General features: G+C 43.3%; 2 protein-coding genes across 2 annotated transcripts; one reads left to right on the forward strand and one right to left on the reverse strand.

Annotated features, from left to right (window-relative positions):
• The first annotated feature begins 7,806 nt into the window (after nucleotides 1-7,806).
• Nucleotides 7,807-12,403, forward strand: LOC308147484 (uncharacterized protein). The gene is made up of 5 exons (XM_080519652.1): nucleotides 7,807-7,946; nucleotides 8,030-8,143; nucleotides 8,221-8,379; nucleotides 8,467-8,583; nucleotides 11,611-12,403. The coding sequence occupies exons 1-5, from the start codon at nucleotides 7,898-7,900 to the stop codon at nucleotides 12,219-12,221; spliced, it is 1,050 nt and encodes a 349-aa protein (XP_080375778.1). The 5' UTR covers nucleotides 7,807-7,897; the 3' UTR covers nucleotides 12,222-12,403.
• Nucleotides 12,404-20,103: 7,700 nt separating this feature from the next.
• On the reverse strand, nucleotides 20,104-24,127 carry LOC308147379 (uncharacterized protein). The gene is made up of 5 exons (XM_080519503.1): nucleotides 24,065-24,127; nucleotides 23,868-23,981; nucleotides 23,632-23,790; nucleotides 23,430-23,546; nucleotides 20,104-20,955 (listed from the first exon to the last, which is right to left on the reverse strand). The coding sequence occupies exons 1-5, from the start codon at nucleotides 24,111-24,113 to the stop codon at nucleotides 20,279-20,281; spliced, it is 1,116 nt and encodes a 371-aa protein (XP_080375629.1). The 5' UTR covers nucleotides 24,114-24,127; the 3' UTR covers nucleotides 20,104-20,278.
• Nucleotides 24,128-27,822: the final 3,695 nt, after the last annotated feature.

Raw genomic sequence — 27,822 nt, forward strand, 5'->3', positions numbered from 1 at the left:
TCCAGTGGACAAGGAACATTTAATAATGGACCAACCATCTGAAATACATCCTTTTAAAACCAGGGGGGGGGGGGGGGGGGGGGTAGTTTACTGATGAGTGGCCTCCTGGTCCCTCTCTCACACTCACTGAGCAGGTACCTGGATGCTTGGTGCTCCAGGTTCTCCCAGAACCCTGCTCAGACTCCCAGGAGCTCAGAAGTGACGGAGGAGGTGAAGGAGGACATGAACCCACAGTGGTCAGTCGTCCTCTGGCTCCAGAGGGACTCCCTGTGTCCTCCAGTCCAATGGAGGTTCAAGACAATCGTAGGAGAAGCGAGAAGCTGCCGCCGCTCTGCACCGGTTAGATCGTTATTGTTTCATCCATTCCTGGGATTGAAATCTAATCTCTTGATAAAAGGAACATTTCAGTCTGACAGGAAACAGTGAAGACTGACTGCACTGTTAGTTTCTGTGTTTTTATTGTGTTGAAGTATATTTTCTTATATCTTCTCATATATGTTTTATTCTTTATTTTACTATCATGCTGCTCTTCTTTGTGACATGCAGGCCGGCTCCAAGGAGTCTGAGCAGAGACAGGACAGAGGCAAATGGTCGGCCAGATGTTCCACCATATATCTCCCGTTTGGCCGTCAGGAAGTTAGGAGGTGTCAGAAGTGGGACCACAGACGCTATGGCGTCAGTGATGTTTAATGTCGTGAACTAATTAGTGGCACATGTTGCTGACCATATATGCGATGGAGTTTCCTTTGTGTGTCAGAGTTGCATATTGGAAGTCGCTTCTCTCACCCTGTCATGTCATCAGCTTTTGATTTTTTTTGATGTCCTCCTATTCGATATTAAACATTTTTTAACCAAACGAAGAAGCGTCGTTGAAATCTTTTTTTTATCTCCAGCTTCCATCCTGCACTGAAGTTTCCTTCAGTGTCCAATCAGAAACAACTAGAGATGAAAAGTTCCTGGAGTTATTGAGCAGAATGGAATAGAAAGGTTTGACAACTGTTTAAAGAGGAGGAGTAGGAGGAGGAGGAGGAGGAACCCTGGTTCGATGCTGGACTCCCTCAGCTCTTCACACTGCACCACTGACACTCCGCAGATCACTTCACAGTCAGAGAGTTGACATGAAGAAAGACTGTAATGAGACACAGAGAGGACAGACCAAGTCACTCTAACGGTGCGTTCAGGTGACACAAAAGAATTGGAACCTAGAAATGTCAACAATAAAATATATCATTGCAACAATAACAACTGCAGAGATGTTGAATTATTATTGTTTTTTTTTCTTTTTCAATCAATTAATGAAAGACTTTATTTGTCCCCGACGGGATAATTAAAAGGTCAAATAGTGCAAATATATAAATAGATAAATATATAAATAGATCAACAACAGACTACAACTCCATCACCGGTAAATAAATATCAGTAATAGTAAAAATGTGATAATAAAAGTGAGTCAGATATAAATAGAACAGAGAATGAAGGTCAAAGGTTAAATATGTATCAGCAGGAGGCCAGGCAGTGATCAGAACTGAGTTTTTAGAAAAACTTCTTGTCCTATTTATTTTGAGACGGGGGGCATGTTGTCGGCTGCTGTAGCTAAAAAGTTACTCATAATCTAACTTAGTTATTCTTAAAAACAAGTCATCAGTAAATGTCATTAAACTACATTTTAAAAGAGTAACTAATAATCGGATTACTTTTTCAAGGTAACTGTGGTAACACTGCTTAGTAAAGATCAAAGAAGTCATTAATTATTAAATTAAAAATAGAATCTGATGCATCAGATCAGGAAATGATGACAACTTATATCAGTCTCATCAAGATATGCTAAAAGTTACATTTAGAATTTTAATTAATAGTAAAATTACTAATAATTAACAGAATTCATTGAAAAAGGTGAAGAATTTCAGAGTTCCTGACATCAAAGAGATTGACATTTCATTCACCCTTGTAACATTAATAAGACAGCAAGTCGTGACAAGTAGCTTCAGTAGGATTCCAAACATTGTCTTCATTTAAAAAGAAAAAAGAAAAACACAGATTGTGTGTGAGGCTCAGAGAATAAAGACAGTGGTTCATGAAGCTGGCATTTATTGAAAAATCTTTCATGTTCCATAAGTGCTGCGTCATTCACACCTTCGTACACCGCCGACAAAGGTCACTGTCATGTATCGCACTGACCTCTGTAGGAGGCCTGGCCTGAGGCCATGTAATTCATGTCGGTGGAATTTTTTGAAAAACATTTATTGTTCCATAATTGCTGTGTCATTCACACTAGAATTGAAGTAAGACCAGATTCGGGATCGGGGCCTTCTGGTGATTACCACCCTGAGATTATCAGGTGGATCGGCTAGCTTGCGGCCTAGCATGCCCGTTACTATGCTAACAAACATTGTTCGATTGAGCTGAAATTTGGTAGGTAGCCTAATGGGGGCGCTGCAATCACAAATCACTAGCTAATTAGCTAGTTTTGATGCAGTTTTTTCAAAATAAAAGTCACAAATTTTTTAAATTTTTTTTTTACTTAAAAAATTATTATCAACCGTTCATAGCCCCCCCCCCCCCCCCCCCCCCCGACGGGCAGTCTTTTGTGAGGTCCCGTCCAATGCTGCTTGCAGCTTTAATTTTCCTTTGTCACTTGACCAAGTACCTGTCTGTCTGGTTTATAGTGTTTTTTGTTTGTGTTCACATGTGAACTCAATCTGCAAGCTGGTAAGGAATCCATTGTTCAAAGTGCACGCAGATGTTTTTGCCAGCAAAACATTTCAATCAATAGAAATTCTCAAAATAATCAGATAAGGAGTGTCAGCACAGTCATCCTGCGACACCCTGTAATTAACACATTCACATGTCCTCAATTAGTCATGATCTGTACGCTACAAAGAGGAAGTGCTTTTTTTAAATGTCCGAGAATTTGTCTTATTCAACCTGCTGAACTTCCTGATAAGAGCAGCCAAGATGGCTCTTTGTTGAGTCAAGTCCTTTATCTGTCGCAGCTAAATAATTAGACACAGTATACTGTACAGTGAAGGCTTTTAGTGGCGTTTTCACACTGAAACAATTTTTAATAATAACATTAAAAGAGTGAAAGTTTAAGCACACAATAATAAGAATATCAACACTAAGAACAAAAAGAAGAAAAATTATCAACATTAATAATATTGAAAATGAAGGTATTAGAGAAGAAAAAGGAAAACAACAGGGGCTCGTCCATCTGCTCAGTTTGATTTTATCTTTGATGAGGGTACGAGTTTGGGAGGATATCAAGTTTTCTAAGGAAATGGTGGCTAAACAGTTTATTGAAATGTCAATTTTGGTTTACTAAAGGTCAAGTCAACTCTCTCTCTCTCTCTCTCTCTCTCTCTCTCTCTCTCTCTCTCGCTCTCTTTTCAACGGAGGTGAAATTTAATCCAGTCTGAAAGTTTTATCAACTAAATATACTGAGTGATGCATGAAAAAAACCCTCATTGAATTGAGATGAATTGCATTAATTGTCATTGTAACAGGTAGAACGAAACTACAGAGAAAGTTTGGGGAAAAGAAGGACAACAAGAGGTGAGGAGAGGAGGAAAAACAGACAGATTACAGTCTGTAATTAGAAAAAAAATCCACCTCAGACACATTGAAGCATGAGCACAGACAGTTTACAACATATCTCAACAACATATCTCAAGACAAGGCGCTTTGGCCAAAGGAAGGGTAGTTTTGCAGCCCGCCGCTAGGAGGAGGTGTCTCGGCGCACAGCCCATCAGGCGTGTGGCCATATCTCCCCCCACGGCCTCTGCTGGGAGTTGGGGAGGTCTTTTGCTCTGTTGTTGCTCAGGCTGGTTTAGTTTCAAGGCAGTTGGAAAATATTTGGGTCACTGTGATTATTGTATTATAATGGGAAAGAAATGTGTGTAGCACTAACAAGGGTATTGTATGTATCTCCCCACCAAGTCTTTCTCTGTCCTTCCTTTCCTCTCCTCTCCTCAATCCTCTCCTCTCCTCTCCTCAATCCTCTCCTCTCCTCTCCTCTCCTCTCCTCTATCCTTTCACCCCAACCGGTCCGCAGAATGCCGCCACCTCTGACTCTGGTTTCTACAAAGTTTCTCTCTGTTGGAGGAAGTTTTTCTTTCCACAGTCACAAACACGCCTGCTGCTCATGTGGATATGTTGGGCTTTTCTATTTTCTCTGTAAAAGCACATTGGAATGACTGTAAGTATTTAAAAATGTCTTTTTTTTTATTAAAAAGAAAGAAAGAAAAAAAAGAAACGCACGGTGAGTTTGACCTTTACCCACCAAAATAAAGATATTGTGCAATTATAAAAAAAAAGCAGTCGTTGCTGGAGTGTCCCAGCAGAGAACACATTCAGGAAGTGAACTACAGGAAGGACACGCCTGGCCTCTTCAGTGATCACTGGCATGCGCTAAGGAGAAGTCCCCCAGAGTCCCGCCCGGGCCCCGTCCCGGTTCGAAGAAGCCCCCCAGAGCCCCCCCCAGGCCCCGTCCCGGTTCCAAGAAGCCCCCCAGAGCCCCCCCAGGCCCCGTCCCGGTTCCAAGAAGCCCCCCCAGAGTCCCCGCGGGCCCCGTCCCGGTTCCAAGAAGCCCCCCAGAGTCCCGTCCCGTTTCCAAGAGGCCCCCGAGAGTACCCCCAGAGTCCCGTCCCGGTTCCAAGAGGCCCCCCAGAGTCCCGTTCCGGTTCCAAGAGGCCCCCCAGAGTCCCGTCCCGGTTCCAAGAAGCCCCCCCGAGAGTCCCCCCAGAGCCCCGTCCCGGTTCCAAGAAGCCCCCCCAGAGTCCCGTCCCGGTTCCTGCGGCCGTTCCCCAGTCCGCGCAGCGCGTCCAGCAGCATCCTTCCCCGTGCGCCGTCCGCGTTCCTCCCACGGAGTGCCGCGCACCGTCCCTGCTGCTGGGTCTCCCGCCTGTGCCGCACTGCGGGCTGCGATCCCCGTATGCCGTCCGCACCCCCAGTCCACGGGGTGCCACGCACCGTTCCAGCTCCCCTTCTCCCTGTTTGCACAATAAAACTGACAATTGCACCTAATCTGCTTTGAGGTCTGCTTTTGGGTTCCAGCTCCACGCACCGGCTCCCAGCCGTGACAGTGTGCTCACTGTATTTACTCTTTATTCAGGTGGGAATGCCCCACCAGAGTTGTATGTTCAGTTGTGACGATGATGGCATTTGTAGAAGAGTGTCAAGAAAGTCATATGATGATATGTGTGTGCATATCTTAGTTTTCTGATGATATGTTTCTGCTAGCTTCTATTAGCAAATGTGCTAACCTCATGCCATGACCACGCTGGTTTCTGAGCCATTTGCAGGAAGTATTTGCAATAAAAACGTTTGTTTGCCATATGGTATTGCTTTTTTAGCAATGGATGCTGTGTGTGTGCCACTAAAGAGTGTGTGAGAAAAATTAGTATTGATTTATTTGGACATGATTTTCAGTTGTATATGTACATAGCAATAATTATCCCCCGCCGTGGCCGATAGGCCCCGAAGGGGGATCTTGACACAGTCTCCGTACGTCCGTACGTTCGAACGTTTCTACCTATATCTCGGCAACCCCTGGGCCCACAGTGACCAAACTTCACATGTGGATACATCTCAGAGGGGGAAGGGATACTATGGTGACCTTGACCTAATTTGCATATTAAGTAGGTCACAGGGTCACGAAGTGCTTAAAAACACATTTTGGGCTCTGGAGGCCTAGGTTTTTGAGCTAGGGCTCTGAAATTTTATACACACATGATACACACTCCAAGGATAACCTCCAGTACACCAAGTGACCTGACCTTGACCTTGAAGATTGGTAGGGTCTGAAGTTTGCTCGTCATGGTTGCACAATACATGTATTTTCATATAAACATTTCTCCTCATTTCTCAGCAGTTCCTGGGCCCACAGTCACCAAACTTCACACATGGACACTCCCCCTGGGGAGAAGGGGCACCATGGTGACCATGACCTAATTTGCATATCAGGTCACAGGGTCACTAAGTGCATAAAAACACCTTTTGGGCTCTGGAGACGTATTTTGACATAGCTTATGAAGAAGACCTTTCAGACTCTACATAATGATCTACTAGGACCCATGGAACACCCTCTAGTGTACCAAGTGTGCTGCCTTAGAGCTGCTTTGTGAGAAAATATAAAGCCCTCCGGCGGGGGATTAGCCCAGCAACAGCCTTCTTGTTGATATTTGCTACTGTTCATTCTGTTGCTGATTGACTTTATTGCTGAGTTGTGATTATGTTTAAGAGTGATTTTGGTTAAGTAATTAACAAAATGAATGTGGTTTATGTTTGTATTTTCCAAATTCAAATAACGATTTAAACAGCATCTTACAGTTATCACTGGTATATGCTAAGGAAAAGCCATGTCCATTTGTGCTCACTCCATTTACACTTTTTTCAGCCCCCCTTGTCCACGGCTTTGACAATCACACTGTATGATCCCAAGCACAGCAGAGCCTGATGACTGTATGTAGACTTTGACCGTCGGGTTTCCAAGTGAAAAAACGGCCACACACATTCAATTGGGCACTGAGAGTGGAGAGCAGCGCGCCGCCATACTCCTACAGGTGGACAGAATGTAGTTAATAGAGAACACTGAACAAAAGGAATCCAAGGCTAAAATCAACATGATCAAATCAGAAGCAAACAAACTTAGGCTGGTGGGCTCCAGGAGGGAGAGAGAACTGAGATTCAGCAAGACCCCCAGCAGGTGAAGCCAATCCTGAAACCTGATTGGAGGAGCAGGCAACCAAGATTCTGGGAACATTTGAATACTTTGAACATACTTCAGTTCATGTAAACAAGGGTGTGTCAGACTTGATGGCCTTCAGATTCACTTGCCAAGTAACTTCGGAACAATTCAAGCTCCTCATAAAAATTCTCCAGAGAATCAGATGGGGAGTGTCTGTGCAGACGCCCTGTGAGAATGAAGAAACAACCGCCCTGCAATTAATGTTCTGACGCAGTCACGTCTCCTCAACGATACATAAAGAGGCCAAAGAAAGAGATAGCTTAAAATAAACATACAAATAAAAGTTTATAATGACTAAAAGAGATTTAACTCATATGGTGATTATTCCATTATACACAACATTTAATAACAATCATTAAAAACCTCCACAAAGTAATTCTATTTGTCCCAATATAAACAGTAGTTGTGTTTTTTTTAATGGATAACAGGTTTGAAAAGGGGAGGTTGTCTTGTATCCAGAATCAGAGTACTGCACCCAGTCAGGTCTGCGGCTGCAAAACAGATTTGCAAGGATTGAAAAATATAAATGCATACATTTGTGCTTTGGGTAAAACTAAACAGACTGTCTCTGTTACCTTTTAGACAAATTGAATTCGACGAGAGAGGAGTTCCCCTCAGAAACTTCATTCAAATCAAAACTGCTCCTGTAGCACCAGATGTGAATCAAGTGCATTGCCTCCACCTCTCTGCCACACCCCCCCACCACCACCTCATTTAGGCCCAGATAAGAGTACATTGAGAAATTAATGGAGTGGAGTTTAAATGTTTATGTGCACAATTCCACACCAAGATAGTTTTAATCAGAAGTGGATTGTTTCTTTTTGTTGTTTGTGTGTTTTGGTCGTGTTCGCCACATCATCTGACCCGGACCAACATTCTCGGCTTTTTGTCACGACAACATTCCTCCTGTTGGACTCTCCACTCAGAGGGTTGAAGAACAGGTCAGTTCAGAATCCATTGTTCAAAGTGCAACACTATTTTTAGCAGAAGAACATTTCAATCCACCAATAAAAATTCTCTAAACGCTCACATAGGGTGTGTTAGCAGAGTCATCCTGCACATTCATATCTCCACTATTTCCACACCTGTGTGCTATAAAAAGGCAGGAGACAGATGCAGCACTCATAGCGTCTCAAACTCCTCAACATCAAGATGAAGCTGATCCTCTCTCTGGCTCTCATCTGCGTGCTCTCCGGCACAGGTAACCATGCGCTGCTCAGACTTGCAGGATCCCCTGAGGCTTTGCTGCCAACATCATTTTTATTATTTCTGTTCTCATTACAGCCGTAGGGCTCAGGTGCATTCAATGCACAAGTGCAATTGATCCGACTTGTGCGTCTCCATCAACGATTACATGTTCCGACGACCAAGTAGCGTGTTTTAATGCATTCGTCACAGGTATCTGTTCTCTTCACATTGTCTTTTCACAGAGCTGTGTGTTCCATGAATCTCACTAAACTTTGTTTGGACAATAGCACCAGATGGATCAGAGAGAATCTTCAGGGACTGTGCCGGTACCACAGCGTGTCCCAATCTGGGCATGATGTTAATCGAGGCTAACACGGGCGGGCAATTCTTCACTACAATGGCTGACTGCTGCGATACAGATGAGTGCAACAACACACCTATTCCCTGTAAGCATATTTGAACCAGAAGGATTGTAAACTAAAGAACACACAACAAACTTTGAAATACTAACTCAATGTATTGTTTTTTTTCAGTCCCAACTGTTCAATCACCCAATGGAAGATCGTGTCCAGGTACTACCCCCCCCACTGCTTTGTTGTTTGAAACAGTGCAGTGTGTAGGATCGGAGGACACCTGCTTTCGTGGAATCGGTAGGTGCTCTTATTGTTCAGTTGATCGAATATCTCAGACCAACTTTAGCGTACGTACATTAAACTGAAACATCTTCTTCCACTGCAAAGTCTTAAGATCTGTTGCAGATGATTCCAGTCATTTGCAATAGAAAACTTATAAATAACATTTGAGTTGCTGAACGGAAATGACATCCAGCTTTTTGAAACAGATCCACTGATAACATCACTGCAAAGGTGACAAGAGTACTGAAATATTCTACACAAGTAAAAGTACAATTAAACAATTTTATGTCAATACAAGAGAAAGTATTTTTTTTTTCTTCAAAAAGAAGCACCACAAGCGTAATCACTCGATTTAATTTCATTTTAGATACTGGCAGGGATCCGGTAAAGCCGGTTGTGGAGTTCATTGAGTCTGTCACAACCAGCAAAATCACAACGCAAAGCATTATGGGATTGGTCCACTGAAATTGATCAGGTCACATCTTGGGAAATAATATCTGGCACAACTTTCCCATTACTTTATTGAGTTTTCACGTAAACGAGACAATCTGATCTGAGAATCAGAAAGAAAGTAAAGATGCAAGCAGCATTGGCTGGGACCTCGCAAAAGACTGCCCGTCGGGGTGGGCACGATCCTCTAGAGACTAAGTTAGAAGTTTTGATGTTTTTTAAAAAATTTTTATGACTTTTATTTTGAAAAACGGCATCAAAACCAGCTATCTAATCCAATCCACTTTATTTATATAGCACATTTTAAAAACGAAGCGTTTACAAAGTGCTTCACATACTGCACTTAAAACTAAACAGTCCAACACTAAATAAGTATAAAATCATAAAATAAAAATCAAAACAGATGAAAAACTGCAAACACATTAAGAAACTACAAATAAGAATAAAACAATTCAAAAGAATAAATAGAAAAATAAAGACGCTTAGAAAAGCAATAAAATAAATGAGAACAATAAATAAAACAATAAATAAAGGACACAGGGGACCACACGACTCACGCGGCGTTAAAAGCCTGAGAGTAAAAGTGGGTTTTAAGACGAGATTTAAAACAGTCTAAAGTGGGGGCTGTTGGGACGTGGAGGGGCAGAGCGTTCCACAGCTTAGGGCCGACAACAGAGAACGCTCTGTCCCCTCTGGTTTTACACTTCGTCTTTGGACCCACGAGCTGGAGCCCTCAGACCTCAGAGCGTGGGGGGGTTGTTAAATTTGAATGAGGTCTGTAATATACTGAGGGGCCAGTCCATTCAAAGCTTTAAAAACAAACAACAAAATTTTTAAATCAATTCTAAAATGAACAGGGAGCCAGTGCAAGGATAGGGGTAATGTGTTCTCGTTTTTTGGTCCCTGTTAAAAGTCGGGTCGCAGCGTTCTGGACTAACTGCAAGCGGGAAAGTGCTTTGAGGCTAATGCCAGAATAAAGTGCATTGCAGTAGTCCAGACGAGAAGAAATAAAAGCGTGCACGACTTGCTCAAAAAGATTAAAAGATAAAAACGGCTTAACCTTAGATAAAAGTCGAAGATGATAAAAGCCCGATTTTAAAACGCCATTTATCTGTTTATAAAATCTAAAATCACTGTCTATGGTGACGCCAAGGCTGGTGACTTTGGGATGCAAATAAGTTTCGAGTGATCCCAAGTCCGTGAGGGCTGATCCAAATACCATCATTTCGGTTTTTCCCTCATTGAGTTTTAAAAAATTCTGGGCTAACCAAGCCTTAATGTCACCTAGACAATCGAGCAGGGGTGTCAGGGGGCTGTGGTCATTCTTGGCGATGGGCATATAAATCTAGCTAGTGATTTGTGACTGCAGCTCACCCATTAGGCCACCTACCAAATTTGAGCTCAATCGGACAATGTTTGTTAGCATGCTAACGGGCATGCTAGGCCGCAAGCTAGCTGATCCACCTGAAAATGTCAGGAGATACTCGGCAGATGCCCCCAAGTCCGAATCTGGTTTTACTTCAATTCTGGTGTGAATGACACAGAGCTGAAAGATTTTTCAAAAACTTCCACCGACATGAATTTGAGGTAGAGGTCAGTGTGGGGCATGAGAGTGACCGGATTAGTCGGCGACGTACGAATTACAAAACGGCCCGGCCTTTCGCGAGGTCCCTAATAATAACAAGAAACACTAAATACACTACAGTCATTCCAATGTGCTTTTATAGAGAAAATAGAAAAGCCCAACATATCCACATGAGCAGCAGGTGTGTTTGTGACTGTGGAAAGAAAAACTCCCCCAACAGGAAGAAACTTTGTAGAAACCAGAGTCAGAGGTGGAGGAATTCTGTGGACCGATGGAAGGATAGAGGAGAGGAGAGGAGAGGAGAGGAGAGGAGAGACAGAGATAGACTTGGTGTGGAGAAACATGCAATACCCTTGTTAGTGCTACATACATTTTTTTCTTTTTAATAATACAGTAATCACAGTGGTATAAATATTTTCCAGCTGCCATGAGATTAAACCAGCCTGAGCAACAACAGAGCAAAAACCAAAATAATCACAACAATTATAACAAAAACAATATAGAATTTTGCCAGTAGGTAGTACCCTACCCTAACCCTAACCCGCGTGGCCACTCTGAGTGGTCAGTGCAGCCATGACAGTGACCGTATTAGTGGCGGGCCACTGTTGGCGACGACGGATTACAAAAGGGACCTGCCGTTGGCCGAGGTCCCTAACCAGTCAGATTAACAAAAAGTAACCATGGAAACGCAGCAAGTGTCTTTATCGGTCATGTATCTGTGTCTGAAGCTAAAATCAAAAGGACAGTGACAACTTCAACGCCAGCACACAATTATCAGACAAGCCTGATAGCTAGAATTGTATTGTATACATCCAGTGCTGATTTGCTCAATCAATCTGAGAAATGCAACAACTGCAAAACTTGAAACTGCAGTCTTCAGTACTGCTGATAAAGCAAGCAATGTCTACTGATACAAGGGATTCACATACTTTGGATCAGTTTATATTCACCAGTCCTGACAAATGAAGAAATGATTTGACCCCAAAACTGAAACCTTTCATCCACAGCTTCTTTTGGTGAAGACCAGATCCTAGTTAGAGGCTGTGGAACTTCAAACATGTGCGACGTTGGCCTTGAATTTCCTCGACTGCCTTTCATCGATGGAGGTTTTATTCCTTTTCCGATCTGCACAGCAATAACTACAACCACCCCTGAGCCAACTACAACCACCCCTGAGTCAACTACAACCGCCCCTGAACCTACTACAGTTAACACTCCATCAACAGCACTGCTGGCCAAACTCAAATTTCTGTTCGTGCAACTGAAGCTAGTGTCAGCTTCAATTAACCTTCAGCTGCTCCTCCAAAACCAAGTGGCGAATTTCCAACTGCATCTGCAGCTGCTTGACTACCAACAGAATCTGCTGCTCCAACAGGAAGGGCTGCCAATCGACGACCACCAGCAGCTGCCGCTGTACTACCAGCAGTGCCTGATGGTCCACCAACAACAACTGCTGCTCCAACAGATCCACATTTCTCTCTGCGGGCAGCAGGAGCTCATGCAGCTCTTCTACCGTCATCAACTGATCCTCCAACAAATACAAGAGGTGCTGAATAGCCACCACCACAACTTAATGCCCCACTATCAAAGCTACCTACTGCACTACCGTAACGGATAACACCCCACCCCCACCGAGGAACCCACCACCATCCCCGATGGAGAGGAGAATTGTTGATTCACCTTTACTTACTTTGTGATTTCTTTTCAGCCAAAATTTAAATAATCTCAAGGGATTCAAATCAAGTGAATGAATCATTTAATCTCCACGGTGCTTCTGTTCTATCCTTCAATAAAGCTACAATTGCAATTCAATATGGTTTTGTCTTTTCCCGTTTCTCATTTTCACCAAGGTCTTTTTAATGGATTACAGGCGGAAACAAATGTAGGTAAGAAAAATCCCCTCTAAATTTTTGTAGTAAACAATCTCCTCTATGTTTGTATATGTTCGTTGAACAGATACGACCTTCTCCCTATGACAAGTTAGATTTGCCGTTTGTCGGGGAAGTTAAGCCGGGGTCTTACTTCAATTCTGGTGTGAATGACATGAAAAGTTTTTCAAAAACATCCACCGACAAGGCCTGGCCAGGTTCCTTTTGTAGTTCGGACACCGCCAACAAGTGCCGGACCTCCTAGGCCTTGCACTTGTCTAAGGCCCTCAAATTCATGCCGGTGGAAGTTTTTGAAAAATCTTTCAGCTCTGTGTCATTCACAACAGAATTGAAGTAAAACCAGATTCGGGCTTGGGGGCACCTGCCGAGTATCTCCTGACATTTTCAGGTGGATCGGCTAGCTTGTGGCCTAGAATGCCTGTTAGCCTGCGGCCTGGCCTTTAGCAAAACATTCTCATGTCCTCTAAATGGCTCTGTGAGGGTCATGAGGTCATGAGGACATGAGAATGAGACATGAGGACATGAGGCTGATCACTGACCTGTTCCAACATGTGTTGTGACCCAACATTTTCATGTGTGTATCACAGCTCAATGAGCTCCTCCCACCAGGAAACAGGAAGTGACACCTTGAAGCTTCAGTTCCAGGGACTCCATGAAGACGTTGAACACACAAACATGTCCATGTGTTGGTAAACAACTCTGCTGTTGATCACTTCAAATGTCTGCTCATGTTGGTCAAACATTGTAAAGTGAAGCTGCAGCTCCATTGATCTCCACTAAAACACTTTAGTGTCACATGAATGTTGACATCATTCTATTGTCAAGTGAGGAACAACAAGAAGCAGCATGTTGACACAAACAGGAACATTTATTGAAACAAGTGAAGTTGAAGGACACAGTCAGGAGGAAGTGAACAGTGGTGTCCTGTCCTCTCCACATCAGCATCAGGAGGTCCAGAGACGCCTGGTCACACACGCTCCCAGCCCTTCTGTACTCCCAGCAGAGAGAGAGAGAGAGAGAGAGAGAGAGAGAGAGAGAGAGAGAGAGAGAGAGAGAGAGAGAGAGAGAGGCGTGTCCAGGACAATTTGCTTGGAAATTGAGATGTATCCACGGCATGAAGTCTGTTCATTGTATAAGCTGCCGGGATCATAGGCCGTTTTTGGTTTTTTTTTATTTAAAAAAAAGACATTTTTAAATACACTACAGTCATTCCAATGTGCTTTTATAGAGAAAATAGAAAAGCCCAACATATCCACATGAGCAGCAGGTGTGTTTGTGACTGTGGAAAGAAAAACTCCCCCAACAGGAAGAAACTTTGTAGAAACCAGAGTCAGAGGTGGCGGAATTCTGTGGACCGGTTGGGGTGAAAGGATAGAGGAGAGGAGAGGAGAGGAGAGGAGAGGAGAGGAGAGGAGAGGAGAGGAGAGGAGAGGAGAGGAGAGGAGAGGAGAGGAGAGGAGAGGAGAGACAGAGATAGACTTGGTGTGGAGAAACATGCAATACCCTTGTTAGTGCTACATACATTTTTTTCTTTTTAATAATACAGTAATCACAGTGGTATAAATATTTTCCAGCTGCCATGAGATTAAACCAGCCTGAGCAACAACAGAGCAAAAACCAAAATAATCACAACAATTATAACAAAAGCAAAAACAAAAGGACACAAAACAAAGCATTAAAAAGAAAAGAAAAGAGAAAAACAATTAGCACGAAAAACAACCCCAAACAAAAACAAACAAAAACAAGAAAAACAAAAAAAACCAACAACAACAAAAAAAAGCAAACAACAACTTGATTTTGATAATTAACAGAACAATCTCGTCAATGAGGAGTGGAAGTGTGTGTGTGTGTGTGTGTGTGTGTGTGTGTGTGTGTGTGTGTGTGTGTGTGTGTGTGTGTGTGTGTGTGTGTGTGTGTGTGTGTGTGTGTGTGTGTGTGTGTGTGTGTGTATTAATATTCATGTGGGGACCATGACCTGAGACATCACTCACGCCATGAGGTCCAATTTTTCCCGTGGGGACCAAAACCCGTCCTCACAGGCACAAGCATTGCAATCAATAGAAAATGGCCTCCTGATGTGCCGAGTGTGGTTTTTTTGATGGACCTCATGCAGTCCAAATTTTCAGGAAGTGTGTTTTGGACAGCGTCCCCACTGGTCATTTTGATGTACTGCAGTGTGTAAGTTTGCACCCGTGGGGTCATTTTCCTGAGAGTGTGTGTAAGTGTGTGTAAGTGTGTATTGCAAAAAAACACAATATTTCATAAGGATTTATGCATTTTCAAGCGACAAAACATTTTTGTGATTGAATTACTTAACAAAACTCAGATTATTCATCAAATACTGTTTTTCAGTGATTTTAGTGGAAACAGCACCACCATGTCTCAGGTGGGAAAAGGAACTGCAGGCTGAGAAGATTATTCTGTGATTAATCTGAAGGTTTAAACTGTTGTACTGTTAATCTGGAGGTGTGGAACGTTAACTTGAAGCTTTAAACTTAATCTGACGGATTACATTAATATAAACTGTTAATCTGATAGCTAAAACGTCAATATAAAAGTTTCATTTGTTAATAAGAAGGCCTAAACTGTTGATATGGAGGTTTAAACTGATATAAAGCATTAATCTGAAGATTTAAATTGTTCACCTGAAGGTCTAAACTTAATTCGATGGTTTAAATTCACATAAACTGTTAATCTGAAGGCTAAAACTGTCCATATAAAAGTTTAAATTGTGAATACGGAGACATAAACTGTTGATCTGAAGGAATGTTGCCACAAAACTCAGATTATTCATCAAATACAGTTTTTCATTGATTTCGGTAGAAACAGCGCCACCACGTCTCAGGTGATGAAAGGAACTACAGGCTGAGAGGATTAATCTGAAGGTTTAAACTGTTGTAAAGTGTTAATCTGAAGGTGTAAATTGTTCACTTGAAGGTTTAAACTTAATCTGAAGCTTTAAATTGTTCACCTGAAGGTTTACACTTAATTTGAAGGTTTACACTTAATTTGAAGGTTTAAACTTAAGATGAGGGTTAAAATGTTATAAAGCATTAATCTGAAGGTTTAAATTGTTCACTTGAAGGTTTCAACATAATCTGAAGGTTTAAACTGTTATAAATGATTAATCTGTAGTTGTGAAGTGTTAATATGAAGGTTTAAAGTGATAAACTGATCAGTTGAAGCAGTAAAGTGTTAATGTGAAGGTCTGGTCCCACCATGAGCGAGAGTTTTCTCAGCTCTCACACACATAAAACACACTCTGCTCCCTCCAGATGTTGTGCAAGGGCCAGGCTGTGTTTGGGAGGCGGATCCTGCCTGCTCCGGGTTTCCCAGACCCACCCCCTCATCCAGGATCAGGCCTCCAGGCTGGGATATTTTTATTATTGCCGCCTGGAGTGTCCCTGGTCCAGCAACCGGCTGTGCAGCAACCGGCTGTGCAGCAACCGGCTGTGCAGCAACCAGCTGTGCAGCAACCAGCTGAGGAGACGCCGGCTGGCCCCATGTCTCCTCAGATGAGGAAGGCACGCTACCATGCCCGCCGTAAGGCCAAGCTGCAGGCTGAGGGGAAGCAGACCAGGAGCTATGTCAAGCCTCACACGTTCTACTGTCGGCAGTGCAACAAAGACAGGAACGATGGGGAACACCGGCAGTACTATGGAGCTGGTTCTGCCCTTCCACGTGTACGTCCTCATTTGAGGAGTGGGTGGCAAGGAAGAAGGAGGAAAGGAAGGCTAAGAAAGAAGAAAAACACTGACCTTTCCTGTATATATGTATATATTCACCACATCAATTATTAATTTTGTTAAATAGTTTGTAATATAGCTTTGTAATATAGTTTGTAATATAGCTTTGTAATATAGTTTGTAATATAGCTTTGTTATATAGTTTGTAATATAGTTTGTAATATAGCTTTGTTATATAGTTTGTAATATTGTTTGTAATATAGCTTTGTTATATAGTTTGCAAATTTGTTTGTTCTGAATTTTAATTATTCAAAAAACATTATACAAGTGTGTGTGTGTGAGGAATAAAACACTTGACCAGCTTGACTTGGCTTGACTCATGGCTTTATTTTGAATTGCACAGATCCATTTCTCTTCATTGTGAAAGAAAACTCACCTGTTACACACCTGACGGGAGAAGTGTGGCTATAAATAGCACCTGACGGGAGAAGTGTGGCTATAAATAGCACCTGACGGGAGAAGTGTGGCTATAAATAGAACTGCTGGCGTCATGACTGCTCGCCTTCCGCCAGCAGGTGGCGGGGAGGTGACGCTGCAGGCCCCCGGTGACGGTGTGTTTACCGCCATCTGTCGGCGAGGTGACGACACTGCAGGCTGATAGCTGGAACACCTGCAGGGAGAAGATTGAGGGGGTTCCTTTGCGCAGGGGCCATGCTAATCTTCTCTGTATCGTTCCAATTTTAGTATATGCACAACCGAAGTTGCACAACATCTGGAGGGAGCAGAGTGTGTTTTATGTGTGTGAGAGCTGAGAAAACTCTCGCTCATGGTGGGACCAGACCTTCACATTAACACTTTACTGCTTCAACTGATCACTTTATCACTTTAAACCTTCATATTAACACTTCACAACTACAGATTAATCATTTATAACAGTTTAAACCTTCAGATTATGTTGAAACCTTCAAGTGAACAATTTAAACCTTCAGATTAAGTTTAAACCTTCAAGTGAACAATTTAAACCTTCAGATTAATGCTTCATAACATTTTAACCGTCATCTTAAGTTTAAACCTTCAAATTAAGTGTAAACCTTCAAATTAAGTGTAAACCTTCAGGTGAACAATTTAAAGCTTCAGATTAAGTTTAAACCTTCAAGTGAACAATTTACACCTTCAGATTAACACTTTACAACAGTTTAAACCTTCAGATTAATCCTCTCAGCCTGCAGTTCCTTTCATCACCTGAGACGTGGTGGCGCTGTTTCTACTGAAATCAATGAAAAACTCTATTTGATGAATAATCTGAGTTTTGTGGCAACATTCCTTCAGATGAACAGTTTATGTCTCTGTATTAACAATTTAAACTTTTGTATTGACAGTTTTAGCCTTCAGATTAACAGTTTATGTGAATTTAAACCATCGAATTAAGTTTAGACCTTCAGGTGAACAATTTAAATCTTCAGATTGATGCTTTATATCAGTTTAAACCTCCATATCAACAGTTTAGGCATTCATATCAACAAATTAAACTTTTATATTGACGTTTTAGCTATCAGATTAACAGTTTATATTAATGTAATCCGTCAGATTAAGTTTAAAGCTTCAAGTTAACGTTCCACACCTCCAGATTAACAGTACAACAGTTTAAACCTTCAGATTAATCACAGAATAATCTTCTCAGCCTGCAGTTCCTTTTCCCACCTGAGACATGGTGGTGCTGTTTCCACTAAAATCTCTGAAAAACAGATTTTGATGAATAATCTGAGTTTTGTTAAGTAATTCAATCACAAAAATGTTTTGTCGCTTGAAAATGCATAAATCCTTATGAAATATTGTGTTTTTTTGCAATACACACTTACACACACTTACACACACTCTCAGGAAAATGACCCCATGGGTGCAAACTTACACACTGCAGTACATCAAAATGACCAGTGGGGACGCTGTCCAAAACACACTTCCTGAAAATTTTGACTGCATGAGGTCCATCAAAAAAACCACACTCGGCACATCAGGAGGCCATTTTCTATTGATTGCAATGCTTGTGCCTGTGAGGACGGGTTTTGGTCCCCACGGGAAAAATTGGACCTCATGGCGTGAGTGATGTCTCAGGTCATGGTCCCCACATGAATATTAATACACACACACACACACACACACACACACACACACACACACACACACACACACACACACACACACACTTCCACTCCTCATTGACGAGATTGTTCTGTTAATTATCAAAATCAAGTTGTTGTTTGCTTTTTTTTGTTGTTGTTGGGTTTTTTTTGTTTTTCTTGTTTTTGTTCGTTTTTGTTTGGGGTTGTTTTTCGTGCTAATTGTTTTTCTCTTTTCTTTTCTTTTTAATGCTTTGTTTTGTGTCCTTTTGTTTTTGCTTTTGTTATAATTGTTGTGATTATTTTGGTTTTTGCTCTGTTGTTGCTCAGGCTGGTTTAATCTCTCCTTTCCTCTCCTCTCCTCTCCTCTCCTCTCCTCTCCTCTCCTCCACCTCTGACTCTGGTTTCTACAAAGTTTCTTCCTGTTGGGGGAGTTTTTCTTTCCACAGTCACAAACACACCTGCTTGCTCATGTGGATATGTTGGGCTTTTCTATTTTCTCTATAAAAGCACATTGGAATGACTGTAGTGTATTTAAAAATGTCTTTTTTTTAAATAAAAAAAAACCAAAAACGGCCTATGATCCCGGCAGCTTATACAATGAACAGACTTCATGCCGTGGATACATCTCAATTTCCAAGCAAATTGTCCTGGACACGCCTCTCTCTCTCTCTCTCTCTCTCTCTCTCTCTCTCTCTCTCTCTCTCTCTCTCTCTCTCTCTCTCTCTCTCTCTCTGCTGGGAGTACAGAAGGGCTGGGAGCGTGTGTGACCAGGCGTCTCTGGACCTCCTGATGCTGATGTGGAGAGGACAGGACACCACTGTTCACTTCCTCCTGACTGTGTCCTTCAACTTCACTTGTTTCAATAAATGTTCCTGTTTGTGTCAACATGCTGCTTCTTGTTGTTCCTCACTTGACAATAGAATGATGTCAACATTCATGTGACACTAAAGTGTTTTAGTGGAGATCAATGGAGCTTCACTTTACAATGTTTGACCAACATGAGCAGACATTTGAAGTGATCAACAGCAGAGTTGTTTACCAACACATGGACATGTTTGTGTGTTCAACGTCTTCATGGAGTCCCTGGAACTGAAGCTTCAAGGTGTCACTTCCTGTTTCCTGGTGGGAGGAGCTCATCGAGCTGTGATACACACATGAAAATGTTGGGTCACAACACATGTTGGAACAGGTCAGTGATCAGCCTCATGTCCTCATGTCTCATTCTCATGTCCTCATGACCTCATGACCCTCACAGAGCCATTTAGAGGACATGAGAATGATTTGCTAAAGTCCAGGCCGCAGGCTAACAGGCATTCTAGGCCGCAAGCTAGCCGATCCACCTGAAAATGTCAGGAGATACTCGGCAGGTGCCCCCAAGCCCGAATCTGGTTTTACTTCAATTCTGGTGTGAATGACACAGAGCTGAAAGATTTTTCAAAAACTTCCACCGGCATGAATTTGAGGGCCTTAGGCAAGTGCAAGGCCTAGGAGGTCCGGCACTTGTTGGCGGTGTCCGAACTACAAAAGGAACCTGGCCAGGCCTTGTCGGTGGATGTTTTTGAAAAACTTTTCATGTCATTCACACCAGAATTGAAGTAAGACCCCGGCTTAACTTCCCCGACAAACGGCAAATCTAACTTGTCATAGGGAGAAGGTCGTATCTGTTCAACGAACATATACAAAAATAGAGGAGATTGTTTACTAGAAAAATTTAGAGGGGATTTTTCTCACCTACATTTGTTTCCCCCTGTAATCCATTAAAAAGACCTTGGTGAAAATGAGAAACGGGAAAAGACAAAACCATATTGAATTGCAATTGTAGCTTTATTGAATGATAGAACAGAACCACCGTGGAGATTAAATGATTCATTCACTTGATTTGAATCCCTTGAGATTATTTAAATTTTTGGCTGAAAAGAAATCACAAAGTCAGTAAAGGTGGATCACCTAAAGGCCAGATCCCTCGGTGGGGGTGGGGTGTTATCCGCTACGGTAGTGCAGTAGGTAACTTTGATAGTAGGGCATCAGGTTGTGGTGGTGGCTATACAGCACCTCTTGTATTTGTCGGAGGATCAGTTGATGACGGTAGAAGAGCTGCATGAGCTCCTGCGGCCCGCAGAGAGAAATGTGGATCTGTTGGAGCAGCAGTTGTTGTTGGTGGACCATCAGGCACTGCTGGTAGTACAGCGGCAGCTGCTGGTGGTCGTCGATTGGCAGCCCTTCCTGTTGGAGCAGCAGATTCTGTTGGTAGTCAAGCAGCTGCAGATGCAGTTGGAAATTCGCCACTTGGTTTTGGAGGAGCAGCTGAAGGTTAATTGAAGCTGACACTAGCTTCAGTTGCACGAACAGAACTTTGAGTTTGGCCAGCAGTGCTGTTGATGGAGTGTTAACTGTAGTAGGTTCAGGGGTGGTTGTAGTTGGCTCAGGGGTGGTTGTAGTTGGCTCAGGGGTGGTTGTAGTTGGCTCAGGGGCGGTTGTAGTTGGCTCAGGGGCGGTTGTAGTCGGCTCAGGGGCGATTGTAGTTGCTGCTGTGCAGACCAGTAGACCAGGAATAAAATTTCCTTCGACGAAAGGCACTTCAGAAAATTCATCGGCAATGTTGCACACGTTTGAACTTCCACAGCCTCCGACAGTGATCGCGGCGCCACCGGCAATAGCTGTGGATGAAAGGTTTCAGTTTTGGGGTCAAATCATTTCTTCATTTGTCAGGACTGGTGAAGATAAACTGATCCAAAGTATGTGAATCCCTTGTATCAGTAGACATTGCTTGCTTTATCAGCAGTACTGAAGACTGCAGTTTCAAGCTTTGCAGTTGTTGCATTTCTCAGATTGATTGAGCAAATCAGCAATGGATGTATACAATACAATTCTAGCTATCAGGCTTGTCTGATAATTGTGTGCTGGCGTTGAAGTTGTCACTGTCCTTTTGATTGTAGCTTCAGACACAGATACATGACCGATAATGACAATTGCTGCGTTTCCATGGTTACTTTTTGTTAATCTGACTGGTTAGGGACCTCGGCCAACGGCAGGTCCCTTTTGCAATCCGTCGTCGCCGACAGTGGCCCGCCACTAATACGGTCACTCTCATGGCTGCACTGACCACTCAGAGTGGCCACGCGGGTTAGGGCTAGGGTTAGGGTACTACCTACTGGCAGAATTCTATATTGTTTTTGTAATGTTTCTTATTATTAATAGGGACCTCGCGAAAGGCCGGGCCGGAGGCGTGGCCTTTTGTAATTCGTACGTCGCCGACTAATCCGGTCACTCTCTTGACCCACACTGACCTCTACCGGTGAAATTCTATATTGTTTTTGTAATGTTTATTATTAGGGACCTCGCCAACGGCTGGGCCCTAGGCCCGGCTACAGCAGGTCCCTTTTGTAATTCCTCAACACTAATACGGTCACTCTCATGGCCGCACTGACCACTCAGAGTGAAAGAGGAAAAAAATTCTAACAAAATAATGGTGCTTTTATTCACATGATTCCCCGATAAGCATGGATTCAGAGCAGTTGTTTCCAAACTCTCGGGATTAAAAATCCGCCTCTCACATTCTAAAAGTTAACAGGTCAAAGTGAGGTGCAGCTGCAGTGAAATTTGACACCTTCCTGTAGCTTCAGGTTCATCACTGCTGTGTGATTGGTCAGTGCATCACTCCATATATGGGCAGCTTCCTGTAGCTTCAGGTTGCATCACTGCAGAGTGATTGACAGGCTGGATAGCAGGAACATTACAGTGCTGCTCTATGGGCTGACCTGCTGGCTTATGCAGCAGTTTGTTAAAGGCCAGGCCGCAGGCCTGGCCAAGGCCAGGTTCCTTTTGTAATTCGTACACCGCCAACAAGTGCTGGGCCTCCAAGGCCTCCTAGGCCCGGCACTTGACTAAGGCCCTCAAATTCATGTCGGTGGAAGTTTTTGAAAAATCTTTCAGCTCTGTGTCATTCACACCAGAATTGAAGTAAAACCAGATTCGGGCTTGGGGGCACCTGCCGAGTATCTTCTGACATTTTCAGGTGGATCAGCTAGCTTGCGGCCTAGCATGCCCGTTAGCATGCTAACAAACGTTGTCCGATTGAGCTCAAATTTGGTAGGTGGCCTAATGGGTGAGCTGTGGCCACGAATCACTAGCTAGATAGCTGGTTTTGATGCCGTTTTTCAAAATAAAAAAAAAACATAACTTCAAACTTATCAGTCTCTAGAGCAGTGCTTCTCAAATGGTGGGGCGAGCCCCCCTGGGCAGGCGCAACTTTCAGTATTAGTGCCTTTATTCATGCTTGAACGATAAAAAAAGGGCCTCCAGCTCATTTTATTAATTTATTTTGATAATCAGGTGATTGTATGCAGAATGCTGGTGCCAGCAACTCATACAGTGGTTTATACAGATAAATAAATACATATTATCAGGTTCTCAATGGTAGTACAATTCGGGGGGGGGGGGGGCTGAAAAGAATGTTGTCCTCTAGGGGGGGCATGACAGAAAATAATTGAGAAACACTGCTCTAGAGGATCGTGCCCACCCCGACGGGCAGTCTTTTGCAAGGTCCCAGCCAATGCTGCTTGCAGCTTTGCTTTCTTTCTGATTCTCAGATCAGATTGTCTCGTTTACGTGAAAACTCAATAAAGTAATGGGAAAGTTGTGCCAGATATTATTTCCCAAGATGTGACCTGATCCGTTTCAGTGGACCAATCCCATAATTCTTTGCGTTGTGGTTTTGCTGGTTGTGACAGACTCAATGAATTCCACAACCGGCTTTACCGGATCCCTGCCAGTATCTAAAATGAAATTAAATCGAGTGATTACGCTTGTGGTGCTTCTTTTTGAAGAAAAAAAAAAGTACTTTCTCTTGTATTGACATAAAATTGTTTAATTGTACTTTTACTTGTGTATAATATTTCAGTACTCTTGTCACCTTTGCAGTGATGTTATCAGTGGATCTGTTTCAAAAAGCTGGATGTCATTTCCGTTCAGCAACTCAAACATTTCTATTTCTAAGTTTTCTATTGCAAATGACTGGAATCATCTGCAACAGCTCTTAAGACTTTGCACTGGAAGAAGATGTTTCAGTTTAATGTAAGTAAGCTAAAGTTGGCCTGAGATATTCGATCAACTGAACAATAAGAGCACGTACCTAGTCCACTAAAGCAGGTGTCCTCCGATCCTACACACTGCACTGTTGCCGAGAACAAAGCACTGGGGGGGGTACTACCTGGACACGATCTTCCATTGGCTGATTGAACAGTTGGGACTGAAAAAAAACAATACATTGAGTTAGTATTTCAAAGTTTGTTGTGTTCTTTAATTTACAATCCTTCTGGTTTGAATATACTTACAGCCAATATCTATGTTGTTGCACATATCTGTATCGCAGCAGTCAGCCATTGTAGTGGTGAATTGCCCGCCCGTGTTATCCTCGATTAACATCATGCCCAGATTGGGACACGCTGTGGAACTGACACAGGTCCTGAAGATTCTCTCTGATCCATCTTGTGCTATTGTCCAAACACAGTTTAGTGAGATTTATGGAACACACAGCTCTGTGAAAAGACAATGTGAAGAGAACAGATACCTGTGATGAATGCATTAAAACACGCTACTTGGTTGTTGGAACATGTAACCGTTGATGGAGACGCACAAGTCGGATCATTTGCCTCCCTGCATATAATGCACATGAGCCCTCTGGCTGTAATGAGAACAGAAAAAATAAAAATGATGTTGGCAGCAAAGCCTCAGGGGATCCTCCAAGTCTGAGCAGCGCATGGTTACCTGTGCCGGAGAGCATGCAGATGAGAGCCAGAGAGAGGATCAGCTTCATCTTGATGATGAGGAGTTTGAGACACTATGAGTGCTGCATCTGTCTCCTGCCTTTTTATAGCACACAGGTGTGGAAATAATGGAGATATGAATGTGCAGGATGACTCTGCTAACACTCCCTATGTGAGCGTTTAGAGAATTTTTATTGGTGGATTGAAATGTTCTTCTGCTAAAAATAGTGTTGCACTTTGAACAATGGATTCTGAACTGACCTGTTCTTCAACCCTCTGAGTGGAGAGTCCAACAGGAGGAATGTTGTCGTGACAAAAAGCCGACAATGTTGGTCCGGGTCAGATGATGTGGCGAACACAAACAAAACACACAAACAACAAAAAGAAACAATCCACTTCTGATGAAAACTATCTTGGTGTGGAATTGTGCATAGAAACATTTAAACTCCACTCCATTAATTTCTCAATGTACTCTTATCTGGGCCTAAATGAGGTGGTGGTGGGGGGGTGTGGCAGAGAGGTGGAGGCAATGCACTTGATTCACATCTCGTGCTAAAGGAGCAGTTTTGATTTGAATGAAGTTTCTGAGGGGAACTCCTCTCTCGTCGAATTCAATTTGTCTAAAAGGGAACAGAGACAGTCTGTTTAGTTTTACCCACAGCACAAATGTATGCATTTATATTCTTCAATCCTTGCAAATCTGTTTTGCAGCCGCAGACCTGACTGGGTGCAGTACTCTGATTCTGGATACAAGACAACCTCCCCTTTTCAAACCTGTTATGCATTAAAAAAAACACAACTACTGTTTATATTGGGACAAATAGAATTACTTTTTGGAGGTTTTTAAATTATTGTTATTAAATGTTGTGTATAATGGAATAATCACCATATGAGTTAAATCTCTTTTAGTCATTATAAACTTTTATTTGTATGTTTATTTTAAGCTATCTCTTTCTTTGGCCTCTTTATGTATCGTTGAGGAGACGTGACTGCGTCAGAACATTAATTACAGGGCGGTTGTTTCTTCATTCTCACAGGGCGTCTGCACAGACACTCCCCATCTGATTCTCTGGAGAATTTTTATGAGGAGCTTGAATTGTTCCGAAGTTACTTGGCAAGTGAATCTGAAGGCCATCAAGTCTGACACACCCTTGTTTACATGAACTGAAGTATGTTCAAAGTATTCAAATGTTCCCAGAATCTTGGTTGCCTGCTCCTCCAATCAGGTTTCAGGATTGGCTTCACCTGCTGGGGGTCTTGCTGAATCTCAGTTCTCTCTCCCTCCTGGAGCCCACCAGCCTAAGTTTGTTTGCTTCTGATTTGATCATGTTGATTTTAGCCTTGGATTCCTTTTGTTCAGTGTTCTCTATTAACTACATTCTGTCCACCTGTAGGAGTATGGCAGTGCGCTGCTCTCCACTCTCAGTGCCCAATTGAATGTGTGTGGCTGTTTTTTCACTTGGAAACCCGACGGTCAAAGTCTACATACAGTCATCAGGCTCTACTGTGCTTGGGATCATACAGTGTGATTGTCAAAGCCGTGGACAAGGGGGCTGAAAAACCAGCGTGGTCATGGCATGAGGTTAGCACATTTGCTAATAGAAGCTAGCAGAAACATATCAGAAAACTAAGACATGCACACACATATCATCATATGACTTTCTTGACACTCTTCTACAAATGCTATAATCGTCACAACTGAACATACGACTCTGGTGGGGCATTCCCACCTGAATAAAGAGTAAATACAGTGAGCACACTGTCACGGCTGGGAGCCGGTGCGTGGAGCTGGAACCCTAAAGCAGACCTCAAAGCAGATTAGGTGCAATTGTCAGTTTTATTGTGCAAACAGGGAGAAGGGGAGCTGGAACGGTGCGTGGCACCCCGTGGACTGGGGGTGCGGACGGCATACGGGGATCGCAGCCCGCAGTGCGGCGCAGGCGGGAGACCCAGCAGCAGGGGCGGTGCGCGGCACTCCGTGGGAGGAACGCGGACGGCGCACGGGGAAGGATGCTGCTGGACGCGCTGCGCGGACTGGGGAACGGCCGCAGGAACCGGGATGGGACCCGGGGGGGCTTCTTGGAACCGGGACGGGACTCTGGGGGGGCTTCTTGGAACCGGGACGGGACTCTGGGGGGGCTTCTTGGAACCGGGACGGGACTCTGGGGGGGCTTCTTGGAACCGGGACGGGACTCTGGGGGGGGCTTCTTGGAACCGGGACGGGACTCTGGGGGGCTTCTTGGAACCGGGACGGGGATCCGGCCAATCTCGGGCTTCTCAGAACAGGAATGGGGCCCACCCAGGGGAGGACACTCACTCCCCGGGGAGGACAACACAGACTCACCTGCGGCAGCAGCCAACAGGAGGACCAGGCAGCACGGACTGGAGACCAAGAACCCTCTGGCCCCAGACCCTCCTCACTGCAGGGCTTAAGAGCTTGGAGCAATCAATTGCTTGATTGCCTGCAGGAGCGTCAATCAGGGCGGGTCCGGAGCTGGAGTGAGGTGTGGATCCTCACACACACATGGACATGACTTCTCCTTAGCGCATGCCAGTGATCACTGAAGAGGCCAGGCGTGTCCTTCCTGTAGTTCACTTCCTGAATGTGTTCTCTGCTGGGACACTCCAGCAACGACTGCTTTTTTTTATAATTGCACAATATCTTTATTTTGGTGGGTAAAGGTCAAACTCACCGTGCGTTTCTTTTTTTTTTTTCTTTCTTTCTTTTTAATTTAAAAAAAAGACATTTTTAAATACATTACAGTCATTCCAATGTGCTTTTATAGAGAAAATAGAAAAGCCCAACATATCCACATGAGCAGCAGGTGTGTTTGTGACTGTGGAAAGAAAAACTCCTCCAACAGAGAGAAACTTTTGTAGAAACCAGAGTCAGAGGTGGCGGCATTCTGCGGACCGGTTGGGGTGAAAGGATAGAGGAGAGGAGAGGATAGGAGAGGAGAGGATTGAGGAGAGGAGAGGAGAGGATTGAGGAGAGGAGAGGAAAGGAAGGACAGAGAAAGACTTGGTGGGGAGATACATACAATACCCTTGTTAGTGCTACACACATTTCTTTCCCATTATAATACAATAATCACAGTGATATAAATATTTTCCAACTGCCTTGAAACTAAACCAGCCTGAGCAACAACAGAGCAAAAGACCTCCCCAACTCCCAGCAGAGGCCGTGGGGGGAGATATGGCCACACGCCTGATGGGCTGTGCGCCGAGACACCTCCTCCTAGCGGCGGGCTGCAAAACTACCCTTCCTTTGACCAAAGCGCCTTGTCTTGAGATATGTTGTTGAGATATGTTGTAAACTGTCTGTGCTCATGCTTCTATGTCTGAGGTGGATTTTTTTTCTAATTACAGACTGTAATCTGTCTTTTTTTCCTCCTCTCCTCACCTCTTGTTGTCCTTCTTTTCCCCAAACTTTCTCTGTAGTTTCGTTCTACCTGTTACAATGACAATTAATGCAATTCAATTCAATTCAATTCAATTCAATGAGGGTTTTTTTCACGCATCACTCAGTGTATTTAGTTGATAAAACTTTCAGACTGGATTAAATGTAACCTCTGTTGAAAGAGAGAGAGAGAGAGAGAGAGAGAGAGAGAGAGAGAGAGAGAGAGAGAGAGAGTTGACTTGACCTTTAGTAAACCAAAATTGACATTTCAATAAACTGTTTAGCCACCATTTCCTTAGAAAACTTGATATCCAAACTTGTACCCTCATCAAAGATAAAATCAAACTGAGCAGATGGAC

This window comes from Blennius ocellaris (assembly GCF_963422515.1).
Source record: "Blennius ocellaris genome assembly, chromosome: 24".
Classification (NCBI taxonomy): Eukaryota; Metazoa; Chordata; class Actinopteri; order Blenniiformes; family Blenniidae; genus Blennius; species Blennius ocellaris.

Coding starts and splice junctions, on each gene's coding strand:
- LOC308147484 (XM_080519652.1), top strand. CDS start 7,898: ATGAAGCTGATCCTCTCTCTGGCTCTCATCTGCGTGCTCTCCGGCACA. Junction 8,380..8,466: donor CAACAACACACCTATTCCCT/GTAAGCATATTT, acceptor GTTTTTTTTCAG/TCCCAACTGTTCAATCACCC. Junction 8,584..11,610: donor CACCTGCTTTCGTGGAATCG/GTAGGTGCTCTT, acceptor TTTCATCCACAG/CTTCTTTTGGTGAAGACCAG.
- LOC308147379 (XM_080519503.1), bottom strand. CDS start 24,113: ATGAAGCTGATCCTCTCTCTGGCTCTCATCTGCATGCTCTCCGGCACA. Junction 23,791..23,867: donor TTTTAATGCATTCATCACAG/GTATCTGTTCTC, acceptor TTTGGACAATAG/CACAAGATGGATCAGAGAGA. Junction 23,547..23,631: donor CAACAACATAGATATTGGCT/GTAAGTATATTC, acceptor GTTTTTTTTCAG/TCCCAACTGTTCAATCAGCC.